General features: G+C 41.8%; 1 protein-coding gene across 7 annotated transcripts in view; it reads right to left on the bottom strand.

Annotated features, from left to right (window-relative positions):
- The window catches only part of OSBPL5 (oxysterol binding protein like 5), a 1,218,591-nt gene that overhangs the window by 108,249 nt on the left and 1,090,523 nt on the right, over positions 1-19,819 (bottom strand). For all 7 annotated transcript variants that reach the window (XM_085644727.1, XM_085644725.1, XM_085644728.1 and 4 more), the window contains one exon: positions 15,272-15,369. In XM_085644727.1, the coding sequence (XP_085500853.1) occupies positions 15,272-15,369 (98 nt within the window). The remainder of the gene's footprint in view (positions 1-15,271; positions 15,370-19,819) is intronic.

Here is a 19,819-nt window from a genome sequence, read left to right as displayed (position 1 = left end):
TGAGGCATTTGTGGTAAGAATTGTGAAACCGGTTTGAAGTCACTACATGGTGCTTCTTGATCAAGCCCCAAGGTCCTAGCTCTTTGTGTTGTTGTCATTACATTTTCTTCTGTGATCGATTCCTGTCCTTTTCGTAATTCTTCCAGTAGTTCCAATGTGGTAAGGTCATCCACTGTTAGTAAATCTGTCTCCTTGGTATTTCCTTTGATTAGTCTGGCTTCTTTGTTCGTTGGTTTGATCTTAAAAAACTTGTGTAGTTTAAGTTTTCTAGTGAATTTAAAAAGATCAATCCTCGTTTGTGTAAATTCAAACGTTGTTTGTGGACAAAAGGATAGCCCCAATTTCAATACTGATTCCTCTGTCTTGGTAAGTTTTTTAGAGGTTAAGTTAATGATGGTGAGGTTGTCCTCTTCATTTACCACCTTGCGCCTCTCTTGTTCCGGGTTGTTTTGCCCCTTCCTCTTCCTCTTCCAACCGCTCCTTCTGGTCTGCCTCCGTCCACTTCTGGGGGCTTGCTTTTCCCCCCCCTCAACCATGACTGTCGTATCAGATTGAATTCTTGGTGAAAAGGGGTTCTCGTTGGTTCACCAGAAGGGCCCGCTGTCTCATCACCGGACTGCTCATTTTCGGTCACGTCTGATTCTGACGTCTCAATTCTTTCTGGTATTTGTATCGGTGTCTGCTTGCTCTTGTACATTTCTTTCCGGGGTCCGTCGAACTTTTTGGCGAACGTTAGTACTCTCCCCATAAGGTAGTCTCTCTCGTCGCGTTCGAATTTTTCTTGTTTTCTATGCCGGATTTTTAGCTCATACTGTTGTAATCGTTTCTTCATTTTGTCTCTCATTTCTTCCTGTTTATTCTTGTCTGTATCTTTCGCGATTTCTTCCTCCGCCTTCTCAATTTCCGCTAGGGTCTTTGTCCTGTCACTCCACGCAAATTTTACCAGGATTTCTAGACTCCCTTTGCATGAGGAGGCTATATGTGCAGCCCACTCCTCCAACAGGAGCGGGTCCGGATTTTCATAGGCGGGCACCGTATATATGCGCAAACCTCGTGGGACCCTCTCAACCTCGATGTAATTTTGGAGGGAGGTCGCCTCCCACCATTTGCGCATTTCGCGTTCGTACAGTCTCTCAAGTTTAGTAAATTTCATTTGCAAGTTGTTGCATGTAGACGCTTTGTCCGTAGTTGCCGGATTGATTGAATCTGTAGTTTTCCTCTTGAACATATCAGCCGCCGCTTCCCTGCGTGCTGTTTCACTGAACATGCTGTTTGTTTCGAGATTGGAGCACCGGTCCCGGGCTCCAGCGCTTAAAAATTGGTCTGATCCGTCTTCCCCTCGCCAAGCCCTGGTCAAATCACATTCAAAGTTTTTACGGCGTTCGTCTTACCGGACTGTCTTTAGGTGTGATACCCTGCTGACCTCAGTCGTCCGTTGTGCCCGAACAGCCTCTATTGGATGTCTTCTTCCCCAGGGCGGTGCCTCCGTTATGTATCTGCTTGCTCCCATGCACCTTTCAAGAACGGATCACTCTCTGGCGGGTGCTGCTCGCACGGTGGTGCCCCGTGTGAAATATCTCGCTCCAAGTTTTCCTCACTCCCGTCCGGGAAGAAGATAGCAGCACTCGCGGGTTAGGTTGGTTACCAGTTTTTATTAAGCGCTACACAGACGCGTTTCGGGTCTTCCCTTTGTCAGTGTGTTGAATGACAGATACAGCGCGGCGCCATTTTATATACAAAAAAATGCATCACATTATCCATTACGGGCAATGAAAAACAACGAGGGACTATTCCCACCGAGTTACTGTGGGCGCCATCTTTGAATATGCACATATTGTGTTCACACTAGTTTGTCAAATAAAGTTATATACAATATTCACAGTATTTTACAACATAATTGTCGACAAAGTTCATTGTTTATGAAGTGTGATTACTCATGAATTCATTCTAAATGAGGTTACAATCTCGCGAGGGGAAGAGGGTGGTTCTATGGAGCCACTAACGCCGATCCACGGCGAGATTGTAACCTCATTTAGAATGAATTCATGAGTAATCACACTTCATAAACAATGAACTTTGTCGACAATTATGTTGTAAAATACTGTGAATATTGTATATAACTTTATTTGACAAACTAGTGTGAACACAATATGTGCATATTCAAAGATGGCGCCCACAGTAACTCGGTGGGAATAGTCCCTCGTTGTTTTTCATTGCCCGTAATGGATAATGTGATGCATTTTTTTGTATATAAAATGGCGCCGCGCTGTATCTGTCATTCAACACACTGACGAAGGGAAGACCCGAAACGCGTCTGTGTAGCGCTTAATAAAAACTGGTAACCAACCTAACCCGCGAGTGCTGCTATCTTCTTCCCGGACGGGAGTGAGGAAAACTTGGAGCGAGATATTTCACACGGGGCACCACCGTGCGAGCAGCACCCGCCAGAGAGTGATCCGTTCTTGAAAGGTGCATGGGAGCAAGCATATATATATATATATATACATACAATGGCACAGAGCCAAATATCCACTAAAGGGAATTGCTCACTGGCATCATCCATTTCACAAATGTTCTGCATGTTATGCAGCATATTGACTATGTCTCCTCCATTTAGATGACCACAACTTTAAACCATTTCCTTTGACCTACTGGTAGGTGTATACCTGGGGGTCATATGGTAAATATAACATATCCATGTTACAGAGGAAAAGATTGTGCATTGAGGTGTTTTTATATCCCCTTTAATGTACTTTGTATGCCTTTCACGTCCCCTTTTTTTATTACAGGTCTGGTGCACAATTCGGTGAATACTGGTCCTCATGCCCTGAAGACTTTGCCAGTAAGTTTTCGTATGACAATGAAACATGTTGGCTGTTAACAATAATAAAATGGTCTAAACATGCAATTTTGTTTTTAATTATGAGCATAAGCATAAAATAAAGACGTGTGAAATATGCCGTCCTTGACTCATTGTTAGTATACTTTGGTTAGGAAGATAGCATAGCTATTTCTTCCTGAATGACGACCGACAGGAGGTTGATGCATGTTTTTCTTTAGTTTAAAGAGAAAGTGTACACAGGAAACACTATTAGATTCAGCCATGGTGTTGGTCCCTTCTGTTAATGTAGGAAAGGGGCCGATTATGATAAAGCAAGTCAGTTGGTGAGTAACAGCCAACGGGCTCATGGTGGTCACTTATGTAAGGCACTTCCTCAATATTCTCTTTTTTGTATGGATTTTTTTTAGCTTATATGTCCCATGACACTGGGCTTTAGGAAAAGAAGTATATATCACCAATGGGTACAGAGTCTGACTCTGAACTGACATTAGAGCTTGACCTCCCCCTAATAAAGCCTGTGACTCTAGGGTGATGCCCTTAGAGAGATATCTAATTTGTATGACAAATATCACCGGCTGTGTTGTTGGTTTGGTTTTTTCAGTGGAGGGCGCCACTGATATTTGTTTAGTCCCTCTCCTCCTCCTTGTGTATATGACCATTAGCACCACAACCAAGGGTCCAGTACTGGTGGGACACCTCTTGTAAGTTCAGGACCCGCACAGGGTGATCCAGGTGCAGGTTCAAGTTGGTTGAGAGCCTTTTTGTATGACTCTGTGGCTCTGAAGAGGAGGCCAGCAAACTAGCCCTTGGAGTCACTTTTGTCAATCTTGGGAGATTAAGATTCAGGGCTCAAAAGCAGAGCTGGCCTCTTAAGGTTCAAGGCAGGCTCCAGGCAGCACAGCAGTCCTTCCAGGTACAGCAGCAGTCTGACAAAGTGTGCAGCAGGTCACAGCAACAGGCAGTCCACTGAAAGTCCTTCCAAAAGTCCAGTAGCGCAGCTGAAGAGTGCGTACGAAGGTCCTATTTTTATACCCTGGTGCCCATCTTCCTGAAGGTGGGAAAAGCTTCTGGAAAGGGTCTTTGAAGTGCATTGAATTTCCTGACCCTCCTGCCCTGGCTTCAAGCTGGCTGCAGTGACAATACAAGGTCATTAGGCCCTATGCGTGTAGGCAGAGCACAGGTGATTCAAGTGTACGTGGGGCTGTGCTCAGCACCTCCCCCCCACACCCTGAAAGTAGTTGGCCCATTGATGCACACCCAATCCTTTTATTGTGTGACTGTCTGGGAGTTATTCACAAAGTCTAACTGCCAACTATACCCAGTCAGGTGACCATATACAGGCTGCAGGCACAAAGGGCTATGGGCAGGAAAATGCCTAACCCCCAAACATGTAACGTTCAGAGCGGGTGCACACCCACGAGGGTCAACCTCACCAAAATAAGGTGATACAAAGGAATGGTTGAAATAAAATCAACATGGCTCACCTGAACAGGTCAGCCACCAAATGAAACTTTCATTCTTGGAGGATCATATTCAAAGATTGATTACTACTCCCTCCCTTTTTTCTTCCATCACTTTGAGTACAACTACAAAACAGTAGAATGAAACAGAGAAATTAACAAGACTAAAGAAAAAACATGTAGGAACTGAGCTCTAAGGCTACTTTTTGTTGGAACATCTAAAAGCAAGCACGATTCCTTGGGGTCTACAAGTTAAAAATACACTAGTTATATTTATTGAAGATCTAGAATATAAGGAAGGATGTAGCTACATTAGCACAAAGTGCAGCAGAGATTTGATGGGCCACTCAATAGAAACAGCCCAAATGATTTGCAAGAAACAAGCGGAAGAAATTCGGCTTTAGAACAAGCATTCATGGATGAACAATAACGGAAGTGAAAGCTCTACTTCAAATCAATACATTCAAGGGGTACACTATAAATTTCAAAAATAATACATTTGAAAGACGTAAAAAAGAGTTTAATTTGGAGGCAATGTACTCATATTTAAAGGAAGACTTTTACACTAGACCATAATCATGGAGAGTACTTCCTGAGTATCAAGGAAGATAAAAAAATAGGTTCCTTACATTGTCGGAAACTTTATCATCTGAATCAACTGGGGGATCAGACCAAGGCGAAGGATCTTTAAACCAGTATATACAAAAACAAAGTTCTTTTTTTAGCCAGAGACCAACAAAAAAAACAGAGGGCAATACAAAAACCAACCATGGGAAATGCACATGAGACACCAATTCTACAAGAATTAAAAAGAACTTTAATTGTAAACCTGTTATCTAAGGTTTTAACCAAATATGGGGAATCTATACTTGAATTTTGTGAAATTCGAAACTGAAGCCTTGGTAGTTTTTGGGAAGATCAGATTAAAAGCCAACTTTGCTAATAAAGAAGATCATCACATTGAGGAACCATCAGGATTACATAATAAGCCAACTTTCAGTTCACCTCCAAATCATGTTCCAAAGGAAGTTATTGCATTCAATCAAGTAGTTTTTTCAGCCTTGAACCAACTTGAAAAAAAGAAAGACTTCTGCAAAAAACAATATAACTAAAAATCAAGATAGGGCCATCCAGAAACTAAAAAATGATAGCTCAATATTGATTAAGCAAGCTGACAAGGGCGGAGCAGTAGTCCCATCAGATAAAGAACATTATCTTCAAGAAGGAAGAAGCCAAGTCTATGACTAAAACCTCTGTTGTGTAATTCCAAATGATCCAACAAAAGATATTCAATATGAAATGTCGAAAATGTTACAGGAGGGATTTGAAAATGACATACTTGGCCCCGAAGAATTTGAGAATTTCTAAAGAAACTAAATCCAAGAATCTCTGTGATCTATATTTTAGCAAAAGTTCATAAAGATGAAAGGAATTCCCCAGGATGACCAATTGTTTCGGGCTATGACTTGATTTTAGAGCTAATCTCTCAATATGTTGATACATTCTTGAAACCGTTCCTCAGTGAGGTTCCTTCATATTTAAGAGATACAATGGACTTCATTAACAAAATTGAAGGACATCTATTCAACCCTATAACACTGTGGATGGTTATATTTGATGTTGTCACATTGTACTCCCAAATCCCTCAAGATCAAGGCCTTGAGGCCATGGAATTGTTTTTTGAAACAAGGTACGACCCATAGGATTTCAACGCAATTTATATTGGAATTCGCTGCAATAGTTTTGAAGAAGTACTATTTTAAATTTGAAGAGGAATATTTTTTCCAGACTAAGGGGACTGCCATGGTTTGTATTTTGCACTGAAGATGGCAGTATTGTTTATGACCCTCTTTGAAGACAAATTCATTTATAATAGCAATCCTTTCTCCATCTCCATTACAAAGTGGCTACAGTATATTGACAACATTTGGCGCCTATGGAGTGGGGATGGAAAAACTCTGATGGCTTTTTTGAATGGCTGAAAAATAAAAGCCCTGACATCAAATTTAGTATGGCAAAAAATCAAACTAATCTAGCTCTCCTGGATGTGGAAGTCAAGACAATTGATGCATAACTAGCCACCACTCTACATAGAAAGCCAACGGAACAAAATAATGCACTGCACCACAAAAGTTTCCATCCTCGAAACCTAAGAGATAATCTGTGCTATGGGCAATACTTACGAATTTGAAGAAATTGTACTAGAAAAGAAGAGGATTTCATTCATGCAGACACACTAACAGATAAATTGAAGGAGAAAGGCTATCCACATAAACTCTTAAAACATTCTATGACAATAGCATGGCATATACCAAGAGAGTGTCTTCTAGTTAACCGTTCCAAAAATTAGTATGTGTTTCTACATTTTCCTCGCAGACCAACAACTTCAAAAAGATTATTTGCAATAACTGGCATCTGATATAAACTCAGAGTGTGGGTTTGAATGCCCACTATTTGCAATGTGGAAGAACGGAACTTTGGACAAATATCTCGCAAGAGCCTGCAGGTCCTGAAAAGTAAAGAAAGGAGATTTGAGATCACAATGGGACATGAAACCCTTAGAAGGACATTTAAAGGTGGAAATTGCATGGTTTGTGGCCAAACAATTGAAGGTTCAGTCTTCCACAAAATCAGATACAATAGAAACATTATACAATTTCAAATTGTATTATAAAAAATGTTGTCTATGCAATAATTTGTCCCTGTGAAAGAATATATTTTGGCAGAACTAATCAAGTAATCAAGCAGAGAATTGTCCAACATAAATCTCGCATCAGAACTAGAACAGTCACAGCCCCCCTAGATAACCATTCCATAAATAAAGGGCATACGAGGAAAGATTTTCAGTGGACAGTATTGAGTGTCATGCAACAGAGTCCAAGAAGTGGAGACCTACAAGCTAACTTGATGAAGAAAGAAGCATATCTAATTTTGAAATTCAACACTGTCAATGATGGTCTAAATGAAATGTCAGAACTAATTAGACTGTAAAAGAATAATGATCTACAGTAATGAGAGAACAGTCCGCAGTTCTCTGGAAGCTTTGTTGAGCAATGTGTAGCTTGAATATAAGATAATTGAAAGCAGTCTCTACAAGCCTCCAACTGAAAATCTTCAGCAAAGATACATGCACTACAATTACCAGCATGCAACAGTGAAGCCTGGTTTTTACTCCGGTCTGAAAAAAAAGTCCAGCATAGTACGAATATATGTCAACTGAAAACTGACCAAATATGCCTTCAATTTTAAGTGGAGATATGGGCACTGCAATTACCAGAACGAAATAGTGTAATCCGATGAGTAATCTATTACTCAGGTCTGAATAAAGGTTTTGGAAGACTGCAATTAGAAAAGCAGGAGACTGATATGAGCAGAAACTGGAGAGACACCAAGCGCCGATACAATTTCAAAAGAAGTAAGTTTGAAAACATATAAGTTGTTCCCGTGTGGCACAGGAATGATATATAAATGATTTATAATCCTTTCCAGGAGAATTCAAACTTCTGTGTACATGAATAGAAAGCCATTTTAAACACAAGTCAGTCTATGTGACTTTTATCTAACTGTCAAAAAAGAAACATTGCAACCTTGACCTTTATAATGAAAAACAGACACACATACAAATTAGGAGAGTTTGTATAACAATTATTCACCTGTGCTGACACTTAAAGATGTTAAAGGGTTTTTATGCAAGATAAAACCTCATGCTTTTAATTTAATTATAATTTCATGATACAATGTAATGGGCTTGTATCTTTGCAGCTAAAGGAGAGATCCTGTTTATGTGAACTGAAGCACAAGTGCCGATGACGTGCTAAATAATAAAAAAACAATATTTGTTGAAGGATACAAAGCAACGTTTGAAAAAACAGGTTGGCAGACAACTAAAATATGGTTGCATAAAGAAATTTAAATTCTGGTTATCTAACAACGGTAGTCCAGTGTTTACAAGCATGTAAAGAGTCATATAAAGAAGACAAGTAAGAAAACATTTCACATTTTGTAATAAAAAAAACTTTTTTACATAGCCAACTTTCTGCTTCTGCCTGCAAGTATTCACAAAGCTAATTAAGGGCCTCATTATGATGGCAGGGGGACTGCCACCGTCAGGCTGTCGGTGGCGGTCTCACCACCATCGGACCATGCAACACCGCCAGCCACATTAGGATGGCAGATGGTGGTCGGCAGGTGGAGAGTCCATCAAACACTAATCCGACGTGGCGGTGCCTGCTCTGCTCAGGCACCAATGTAGGGATTACAATGTCAGTTTCTGCCGGCAGTTTCATGGTGGTTAACCCACCATGAAAAGGCAGGGGGAAAGTGACTTGGTAGCCCATAGCAGGCCCCTCTTCCCCCCTGCATCTCTGCCATGGGCCCTCAGAGGGAGGCACCCTAAACATCCCTGCACCATGTGGCAGGCAATGCATGGTGCCTGCCACATAGTGCAGGGATGTTTGAAATGTGTTTTTTTTTTGCATTGTGGCATGTGCTGCAGCCCACAGCACACACCGTAATACAAAAGATACACCTTGAGACTGCTTTGAAGGTGGATGAATCGTAATACCAATGGCAGGACTGCCGACAGCTAGTCGGGCGGCCCAGTTCCCGTTCACGACAGGATGGCGGTCGGACTTTTCTCTGGCGACATAAGCTAAGAGTGAGCTCAGCCCCAGCTGCTTCATTTCATAAACAATAAAATCCTTTTTGCAGAATGAGAACCCAAAAGGAGGACAGAAGGAACCCATTTGAATTTGAAAGACGAATCCTTGCAAAAGCACAATAAAACTTGAGAAGTGATAAAGTCTACTAGAACAGAACTGGCTTAGAACCCTCAAGGGATACTAGTAGCAAGAGGGGTTTGCATAAATACTCATAGCAACTACAAACTCTGCATTTTGTTCATTATCAAACCGACCATATGAGTATGTGGCAATATTTGTCACTATGGTATAAGTAATGTCAGAGTTTTGTACAGTGTATAGTGTAAAAATTATTTTGTTTGTTTATCTGAATGTGGTTTTACTGATATGTTTAAGTGTAAAAAATTGCATTGAAGATCACAAAAATAAGTTGTGAATAAATACACAGTTCAATAAAATCCATTTACTTGACTGAGAATAGAAAGTGTTCTTTGAATAATTACAGCTAGGGTAATCTGTGTTCTATATAAAAGTGACATTTTCAAAATTGCAACGAAGAATCCAGCTTTACCATTAAAGAGGGTTTATCATTACAATTTCATAGGTACCAAACATGACACATCTACCTGCTCCCAATTAGGAATTCCAGCTTATTGAACGTAATAAGGAATCCCCAGCGCTATCCTATTGGAGGGGTAGTCCTCACAGTCGTAAAAAAAAATGAATTTAGGAGTTTTTCTCTACCAGGACATGTAAACCTTGAAAGTACATATACAACATTTGGCTACCCAGGGCCTACCTTAGAGGTGACCTATATGTAATAGAAGGGGAGTGTAAGGCTTGGTCAGGGGGATTTAAAGGGCGAGTCGCAATGGCAGTGTAACACTGCATTCAGACTGCAATGGCAGGCCTGGGGCATGTTTTAGAGTGCTACTTCAGTGGGAGGAATAATAAGTGCTGTAAGTCCACTGTTAGCATTTAATTTGGAGGCCTTGGGTATATGTTATACCATTCTACAAGGGACTTATATGTAAATTAAATATTCCACTTAGGTCAACGGCAATCAAACCATATTTAGGGGAGTGAGCACAAGCAAGTTAGCACTGGTTAGCAGTGGTGAAGTGAAGCGAGTCCTAAGGCCAACTAAAATTAATTCAGCATAAAATAGGAGGTGAAGGCAAAAGGTTTGGGGGTGACCCTGCAGAGAGGGCCAGGTCCAACAATCTCATTTCAACTACTAACTATAAATAGTCTGAAATGGTCTCCCTCAGAGCACAGTGATATTTGGCATACCCTGACAAAAATACTGCTAGTTACAACCAAGCGTTTAATTTGTGTAGATTTTTCACAAACTTGGGCTTTTAATCGCAGTCGTTAGGAACACAAAGCATATCATGAGTGTCAGAAATTGGGTTTTTAGTTGGCGGAGGTATGCACACAGTCCAAGCAGGAACCACAATCCTAGTCAGGGTAGGTCACAACACATCCTAAATTATCCTGAGCTCATCCTCTGGTATCTTGGCACAGAGCAGTCAGGTTTAACTTGAGAGGCAAAGTGAAAAGTATTTGTGCAACACTTCAAACAGTAACACAGTGAAAACACCAAAAAAAGACTCAACACTAAATTAGAAAACTTGATTATGATTCTATACATAAAACAGGACCAAAATGACCAAAATCCAATGTGTGGAAGTCGAGAAATGAATGTATGAAGATTAAATGCAAAAATGTGCTTAGAAGCAAATAGTGCTTCAAAGGTTAATTGGTCACGCTGGACCGGGACATGGTCAAGTGTTCAGGCCGACCCCGATGGAGCCCAGGCCGGATACAGGACCACGCAGGGCCGGGTAAGAGAAAGTACCTTGATTCTTGTTGCATCACGCATTGATGATCCGCACGCAGTTGGGGTGTGGGGCTGGAGTTCTCCAAACAACTGCAGTGATGCGTCGGTTCTGGTGAGTGAAGCATCGGTTCCGAGTGCAGTGGTTCCGAATGTGATAGTTCGTGTTAATCCATGGTGGAGGGGCGATGTGTCGATCTTCTCCACGTAGTGACGGCGATGAGTTGGTTCCGTAGCAGTGGTTCCCAGTGCGATGCCACAGTTTCGATTGCGATGCGCCGGTCCGGTTCACGCAACAGCTGTGATGCGTCGATTCTGCTCTTGCAGCAGATGATCCTTCAGTTCCACTGGAGCAAACCCCTAGGTCCACTTCCAAGTGTCCAGGACTAGTGTGACAGCACGTGGAATGACTGACTTACAAGCAGATGAGCCCAAGGGTTGAAACAGGAGAGCTCTAAGTCTTTTGTGTTACTGGCACTTTGGCAACAGGTCCCTCTGTGAAGTCTCCCCACTTCAAAAGCACAACTCGGTGTAAGTACTGCACCCCTGACACCACTAACTCAGTACACTTCTGCACCTGAGGACATTCTGACTGGAAGAAGGACTGCAGTGCTAATGAAAGGACTGTCACTGTGCTGAACATTGCTGTACTTTGCTAGACTCCCGCGTTGCTGTGCCTGCCCTGCTGACTGCTGACTGCTGCCATCCTTGCCTAGAAGTGAGAAGGACTGAGCACAGGTTAATTTAGGTTGTGTGTCTGACTTACCTTGACTTACCTTGACTAGGATTGTGGTCTCTACTTGGACAGGGTGCATACCTCTGCCAGCTATAGACCCAATTTATAACTGTATTTATAGAGCAAAAGTTATAAATGATATTCACTCATCATCCTAGTGTTTATTGGTGGCTATTCAGTGGTGTCAGAGCTGCACCAGTAAATGTCTGCCTTTATCTTCATTCTCAGTGATTAACACGTTAGAACAAATGAGGACTGGGGTTCATGCTAAGACAATGGGGTATCAATGTCTAACATGTATTTATCATGCCAGAGGTGACAGAAAGAAAATATCAATATGCATACTAAAAATGCTAGTCTTGCCATTATCATTCCATTCCATACGTGAGTTACATATATATGCCTTGGTTAAGAATGCCACTGTAATTTACGATCCTTGCTGCAACACAATTGCTCAGAGGTAGCAATAACAAGTGGTGTGATGTTCATTACACCCCCTAATTACCAGCTGGGATGAAGTTTGCACCATTGTTTTTTTCTTCTCAGGCCTAAGTTTAGGACACAATTTCAAACCCTCTGCAGGCAGAAGCTTGCACAAGAGTCAGACTTATGAACTGTGTAATAATTATTATACTCTTGCAGTGTTCCTTGAATATAGTGGAGAAGGTGAAACCTGGGGAAAAGTCCTGGAAAAAGGCAAAAAACTTGGAAGTCAGTGTCTTAAATCATTGAATAATGATTCGGCTTGTTTTGTCTCATTTTCAAGTAAAAAAATTAGAAAAAGAGTTATTTACTGGGTGTGGATCTCCTACCTTAGGGTCAAGGTCTTACTTTAAGCTGATAACACCTGCCAAAATCAAACATGGGGAAAAGGGCCAGAAAATACCAAAACACTCATATTTTGGTGCATAAAGTGTCAAAATGTGCACGTTATATTCCATTTTAATGGGTAAGCATGGTTCGGGTTATTTATCACACCTGGTGACCTCCGAACCATATGCTTCAGTCTTTGGAAATGTCCTAGGAGAGATAGTTATAAAAGTAATGAATATCATGTTCAAAGAAGAGGACATCTGGAAACCAAAGTCATAACTGTACATTCACAGAATATTGGCAGGAAACAGGCATTTATATTTGCCTGGCAGACATAATCTGCTGTCAACTCTTTTAGGTCTGGCTGAGTAGAATGCTTTAGCTGTCTCGCCAACTATTGTTTTTACAAACAATTGATACATATTAGTACATTGAGTGGTTTTGGTCAGCAAACTTCATCTCTTGGTCTTTTAAATAATGCTTCACATGTTGCTTCTGCCTACCACAGCATACAGTCTGTGATGATGGGTCAGTCACCTTTACTCATTCGCTATCTTCAATTTGAGTGTGCTTGAGCAAAGCCTGTGAACATTGCTCTCATCGAGCTAAAATACCTCCTTTCTCTTTAGTGACAAAGCTGGTTCAAAGTATTTTTACCTGTAAATGACTGCTGTTTATTTTGCCTAAACTTCGGGTGCCTGCACTTAAGTTGATTGATTTTCCATCACCTTTTGAAGCTGCTTTTATAAAGTATGTAAGTGACATTGCAAGATGGCAGCTACCTTCAGTTTGAATGCTTGGTTGTTTCTTCATCTAATCCTGTTTCCTTACCTGTAGTGATACCAAAATGCAGAGCACAGCTGAAAGGCTTTCTTGTTTAAAAAACATCAGTAGTAAAATGAACACATCACGTTAATTTTTTTAAATATCAAATTGCTATTGAAAGCATATGACAGCCATGATTAGGTGTTATGATGTTCTTTTATTTTTGTAGAATTTGCTAAAATAAAATAACTATTGCACCAGCTTGATAAAGTCAGATCTTTTGAAGTTATTATTATTATTATTATTATTATTATTAGTAGGAGCTTATAAAGCGCACTTATACCCGAGGGTGTCCTGGCGCTAAGTTGCTTGTGTTTGTTAATAAATCTGTCCATCCAAAAGGAAAATGGGTCAGAGAACTAGCAGGGTGCTCTGTCAGGCAGCTAGCTGGGTGAGAGTAGGACAGAACTGGCTAACTGTTTGGGAACAAACAGTCAAATTGCAGTAGATAATACTTTAATGAGAGCAAGAAGAAGGCTGGCATCAGTCTCCGGTACAATCTCCAACTGCTGGCCCTCCTCCTACATTCTAGAACACACACCCTGGTATAACAACTAACCTGGATACCACAAACTGGAGTGTAATATAAAAAATAGAGTACTTGAAAGCTGGAAGGATGTAGGACAGAAGTGGAGGACTGAAGCAGGTTGGAACAAGCAGTGAATAGGAAACTAGAGGTCTGCAGGTTAAACACAAGTACTAACAACAGGAAGGTAAAGCAGGGAATTGTTAGACAAACTATCATAAATGCTAGTTTGTCTGATCCACAGAAATGATCGCTCTGTGAAATGATAATATCATATCTGAAAATAAGGAGAAAATGAATCTCACATGGTTCTGTGAGACACCCAGTAGCTCCCATGGAAGAGGCGTGCAGGTTGTTCTTCTGTGCCCATGGCACAAGCTTTGGAATCTAATTGGCACCCTTGGAAACTAGGACAATCAGGATTACAATGTAAATACAGGAACTGGACGGAAATCAGTGTGTGGGACAGGACTGAAATACACACAGCTGAAATACTAAAAACAAGGCTAAGAAAGATCTACACTCAAACAAGGCAAGTCAGAAAACATGCAGACAAACAGGAAAACACAACACAAGGCAAGGAGTCTGCATATAACGGTGCAGATCAAGAAGAATGCAGACAGAATACTATGATCCATGGCTAACCCGGGAACAGAAATGCAAAAAAAAAAACACAAGGGACAGAAACAAATGCTACAAATAGCCAAAAACATGAAAATGGATAAGGAGAATAAGGTAAACAGAATCAAAGGATAAACCTGTAATAACAGCATCAGGAGCACAAGGAGACCCAACAGAAGTCAGGAACAAGCCACTGCACTCTGCACTCAGGGCTGAAAAAGCAGGAGGTGCAGGGAGAAACCGAGGCGCATGGATTTAACGAGGTGCAGGGAATCTGGGAACCACCAATGAAGGGAAGGCTCAACTGGGACCTGGATCAGGGTAAAGACCAAGGAAACCAGGAGACAGAAGAAAGGGGAACGGAGTATGGATTGGTGCGAACACAGAGAAGGATCCAGAATGCAAAAATAAAGGGTTCAGAATGACAACGGGTCCAAGAACCAAGCTAGTGAACAGGAAATCACTACCAGGATGAGATTTAGTAATGGTCGGAGGACAGAGGAAACTACAAGGACCATAATGCATCTGGGAAGTGGAACAGAAACCTGGACTAAAAGGTGAAGCAAAACTAAGTATGGTAAGTGTTGATGTGTTTATTGACCTATACTGATATAAAATCAGATTTGTGAAGGGCTCTTGTGAGTGACATCTAGTGGCAGGATGGCAGAATCCTGAAAAAATGAGTAGTGATGGCAGAATGTGTCCCTTTGACTGATCCTAAATCTTAAATGTAACAAAATGGCATACAAAACAATCCAAGGACAGAAAAATTAACTAATGAAGAGAAAAAACTGAATGTTTATGATGAAATGTTGGACATCATTATTTTTTCACATTCACCAGCTGGTTAAACACAGGCGCACAGAGATCTTTTCTGAAGTCAAGCAGAAACGGGATGCTGTGGTGGTTATGGAGGTGACTGTCTTCACAAACAGGGACCATGTGAACGTCAGAGCCAATAAAATTACCTTAAGTTTGAAGTCCAGTTCTGCCACATAACTGCTTTTTTCGCACTCAATGGTGACTTTCCCTCCAAGCTCCATCGTCATTGTGCCATATAAAATTCCTAAAAAAGCAAAGATGTAAAATAAATCTGGTAGTATGAACTGGACTAATACTTTGTTTAAAAGGGTTATAACTCGGCATTTATGCTGCACAATTCCTAAAATTCCCTAAGGGATCCAAACTATTTAAGCGCACTAGTTTGTTTTTGGGAAGTATTACCTAAAAGTAATTTGGTAATTTAAGCACAGAGAGAGCGTGGAACTTTTAGTGCACCAGCAAAATACAAAGGTGCTGTCAAAATCAAAGTCTGCCGGGCTCCCAACATTTAGCAAGACAGCTTTTTTATCCATGATGCTCCAGAGTATGTGATCTTTATCATCATGTCCCAGGTTGTCATCATGTCCCAGGTGCCAAGAAAAGGAACTTGATTTACATTTATAAATGTAATTACACCAACTATTTGTTAGGATTGCTCAACAAAGAAATCAATTGCCACAATTTTATTTGTTTGGTGGCAAACATATAGCATGGTGATTAACAGAGTAGCCCAAAACACCAAAACTTTTATATAAATATAAATAAAAATAGTTTCATGTGGAGGGTGCGTGGCCTGGCAGCCAAGATGGTGGACGTGTGCTAGGCGAGCTCCATCCAGCCTGATCATTTATCCTGCAATTATCCTTCCCTCCGATCCTATTTGCGCCTGAAATCGTGTCCCTGGAGGGGCGCAACCTTCGGCTGTGTGCTGTGCCCGTTTGAGCTGGAAACCTCGTGAGGGGAGCCATTGAGGTGGTGGTCTAGGCTGTGGCCTGGACGACGAAGATCGGCGCCGCAGTGTACAGTGGAGTTCGGCGTATGGAGAGGGCTGCCCTTGCGGCTCAGGCGCTTCGGCTGATCCGGCAGATCAAACTCTATAACTGCCAGCTCGGGAATCTTCCACTCCCCCCCATTCTATATTACATAAAATGTAAGCAGTAAATATTCCTACACATCTTCCCCTTACAGATCAATTAACACAACCAAACAGATAAACATTTCCCAAAAACGTCTCCCAACAAAAAATATTATAGGAAAATATGTCTTAACATTCAATATATATGTGAGTATATACATATCAATATAACCATCAAAAATGGTAGTAGAATAACAATATAATTATTACATATTAGGCCTACCCACCTTACTCATACTTTCAAAACTCCATTCCTTTCCATTTTCCAACACCATAAAAATTTTCCTTACATCAACCTTACATCAACCACCCTCTGGGGTTGAGAATATTTGATCTCCCCCTTTCTAACAATCACCACTTTGCAAACACATTTCCTTCACATTTTTCCTGTCATCATAACACCATTTATTCACCCTTTGTTTTTCTTCCACATTCACTTTCATGGCTTCCCAATCAACCCACACCTGTCTTTTATCCTGCAACCACATAGGTGATTCCTTGGTAGCTGGTTCTCTCCCTTTGAGTGCAATAAATGGAGACAAACCCATCATAGAATGAGGAGTAATCCTATGAGACCAAATCATTTTGTCCAATTCCTCTCTCCAAGATAAATCATTGGCAATTGACAACTGAATATTTTCCATTATAATGCGATTTCCCCTTCAACTAAACCATTAGCTTGTGTCCTGAACAATGCCACCTTCTCATGTATAATTCCCATTTTGATCAAGAAGTCATTCATTACCACGGGAGTGAATTGCACTCCATTATCCGTGGTTAACACCCTAGGAATCTCCTCCTCCATAATAACCTCTTTCAAAAATTCCACCACACACTGTGTGTTTATATGCTCCATTCCTTTTACCACAAACCACTTACTATGATAATCAACAATCACAGCCAAAAACCTATTCGGTCTACCTATTCTCTTCACTGGACCAAAATAAATTCCATAGCTAAATGCACCCATGGTTTCTAAGGCAATTCCCTACAACTCAAAGGTGGTTTTCTACATATCTTGCTCTTATCACTGTTGCTGCATGCACAACAATCTTTCACCTTCTCCTCGACCTCTCTATCCATCCCCACCTACCAAATAAACTGTCTCAATCTTCTTTTTGTCAAACTCCTTACCAAATGACCTTCATCATGTACCATGTCAATGAATCTCCCTCCCAAACTTCTTGGAGGATCAACTCGGCTACATCTCAATATTTTGAAGCCACAAATACTCAACTCCTCCTCAAGCACACTATAGGGTTTCATTCTCTCACTCTCTTCAGCTTCTCGACTCCAACCATCACTTATGAAATGTTTCAATTTATCCTACATCTCATCTTCTGCCGCAGCTTGCTGTCAGTCTTCCCGCAGTCAGGGCAAACTTGCCTGCATCACAAATCTCAACAACCTCTAGTTTTTTCTCTTCATCAACACCTGAACTATCGTCTAACTACATTCGGGATCAACAATCTGCCACAGTAATCATCTGCAGTATGGCGTATACTGCTTGCATAATGTGAACAATACATTCATGGTACATGCAAGAAGTAATTTCATCTTGTAAAGAACGCCTCTGTGCACATTCATATGCTTCCCAATGTATGTTTCAGTCAGTTTTCTGATGTATTATAAACAAATGGCTGGTGGGTCACATCATTCGCCCAGTGTACGGTAGTTGGCATACTGCAGTGAGGGTTAACAACACGGGAGATGGATAATAATGTTGGGGACAACTAAAACATAACTGGGAGTGTGAGTTCCAACTAACAGGGTGCTCACAGCTCCGACCATTCTTCTCCCCACATCCCATCCCACATCCCATGCAAAGAGTAGAGACAACAAATGCACATTAGTGTGTTTCCACTTCCCAGCCTGCAAAATACATCAAAGTTGTGCCTATTCTGATCGTCAGTAGAGACAGCTGCCTCGCCCCTCCAGTTGCTAGGGTTACTACTCATCTGGAGCAGTCTCTGGCCCAGCGTCAGGGGTCCCGTCTGTTTCCTAGAGTTCACTCATTATGGCGTCCCAGCGCAACACTTTCTGCTGTGGCCCAGACCCACAACAAGAGCTGCCATGCTAGAGCTACATTAGGCGCAGGTGATCGCCATCTTTTGATTAGGCGTTTAGCAACTATCAGGGCAATGAAATGGGAGGACACCTTTTGATCCTTAGCTCCGCTATAGATATGTCGGATGCAAGTTTCCCAGCATAGGGGCACGTCGCAGCCCATGCAGCGACTAAGGGAAAGCCCAAAAGATTCCCAATATTCTTCCAATCGGGGACAGCCCCATACCATGTGGAGCAAGTTTACGTCAGCCGAGAAGCATTGTGGGCAGGCAATGTCCGTGCGGTTATAGTACTTATTGATCTTCGCTGGTGTGAGATAGGCCCTCTGCGTTATAAAGTATTGAATTAGGTGAAAACGCATGTTGTGTGGGATGCTATTTGGTCCTTCCAGCACTCTGTTCCATTCGGAGTCTGTGAAAGGGCGCTGACGGTCTCTCTCCCAACTTGCGCGCAAAGGAAGCAATATTGTCGCTACGTGGTGTCTAAGGGCGACGGTGAACCCTTTAATTAAATGCTGTCCTTGCCCCATGACATGTAAATATGGATGTGTTGGGAGCTTACTTGACAGGTCACCCCAATGTTTGCTCAGCACTGCTGTGACTGTAGGGTATATGAGGAATTGCCCTGGCTGGAGCTCGTTGTTCCCCACCAGGCAGGCAAACGACCTAAGTTCACTGTTAAGGTACAGATTCCAAATGTCCTGTATCCCTCCCTCTGTTAGGTGGCACAATTCGTGGGCTGTGATAGCCCCAGACCCTTTGGGGGTACCCAGCAACAGTAGCGCAGGGGTGTATGGCGTTGTATGACGCGTCAGAAACAAAGTTCTGCAGTGGCATCTATATGCCACGTAAAGTAGTAATTGCTCTGGAGGTCTCTGTCTATGACATAGATAAAACAATGTGAGGAGACCAAGATGTGATAGGGGCGGAGAGTCAGTCGCTATGCCCGAGAGGTGTCGCTCCGAGAGCCAGCGGGTCACCTATCCTATTGCAGTTGCGCTGCAAGTAATAATGCTCCAGGTTGGGCAATGCTAGCCCACCTTGATTAGTCGGGAGGTAGAGCTTCTGGAGCGACACTCAGTTGCAAGATGCTCCCCAAGTAAATCCCCTCACTACTCTCTCCAGTGTTTGGAAAAAAGATGGAGGTACAAACAGGGGCCGATTAGAGAAATAATATAGAAGTTGCGGCAATACTACCATTTTGCGCAAGGCCACACTGACCATAATAGGCAACGGAAGTGCACTCCAAAGGGTAATTTGAGAGTGGATCGAAGTCACCGCCCTGCCTAGATTAACTTCTAATAAGTCGTCTTGCCGATGGTATACACACACCCCCAGGTAGCGGAAGGTCTGCACCTGCCAACATTGTTGAGGGTGTATTGTATTTTGAGTCTGGACATGTCATATTGAATGGGAAAAGGCAGGACTTGGACGTGTTTACTTTCATCCCAGAGAGCGTTGCAAAGTCTCCCAGAGTCTGCTCCACTGTGTCG

Source organism: Triturus cristatus, chromosome 3_1 (assembly GCF_964204655.1).
Source record: "Triturus cristatus chromosome 3_1, aTriCri1.1, whole genome shotgun sequence".
NCBI classification, from domain to species: domain Eukaryota; kingdom Metazoa; phylum Chordata; class Amphibia; order Caudata; family Salamandridae; genus Triturus; species Triturus cristatus.
Note: the sequence above shows the minus strand (reverse complement) of the source record. Positions and strands in the feature narration are given on the sequence as shown.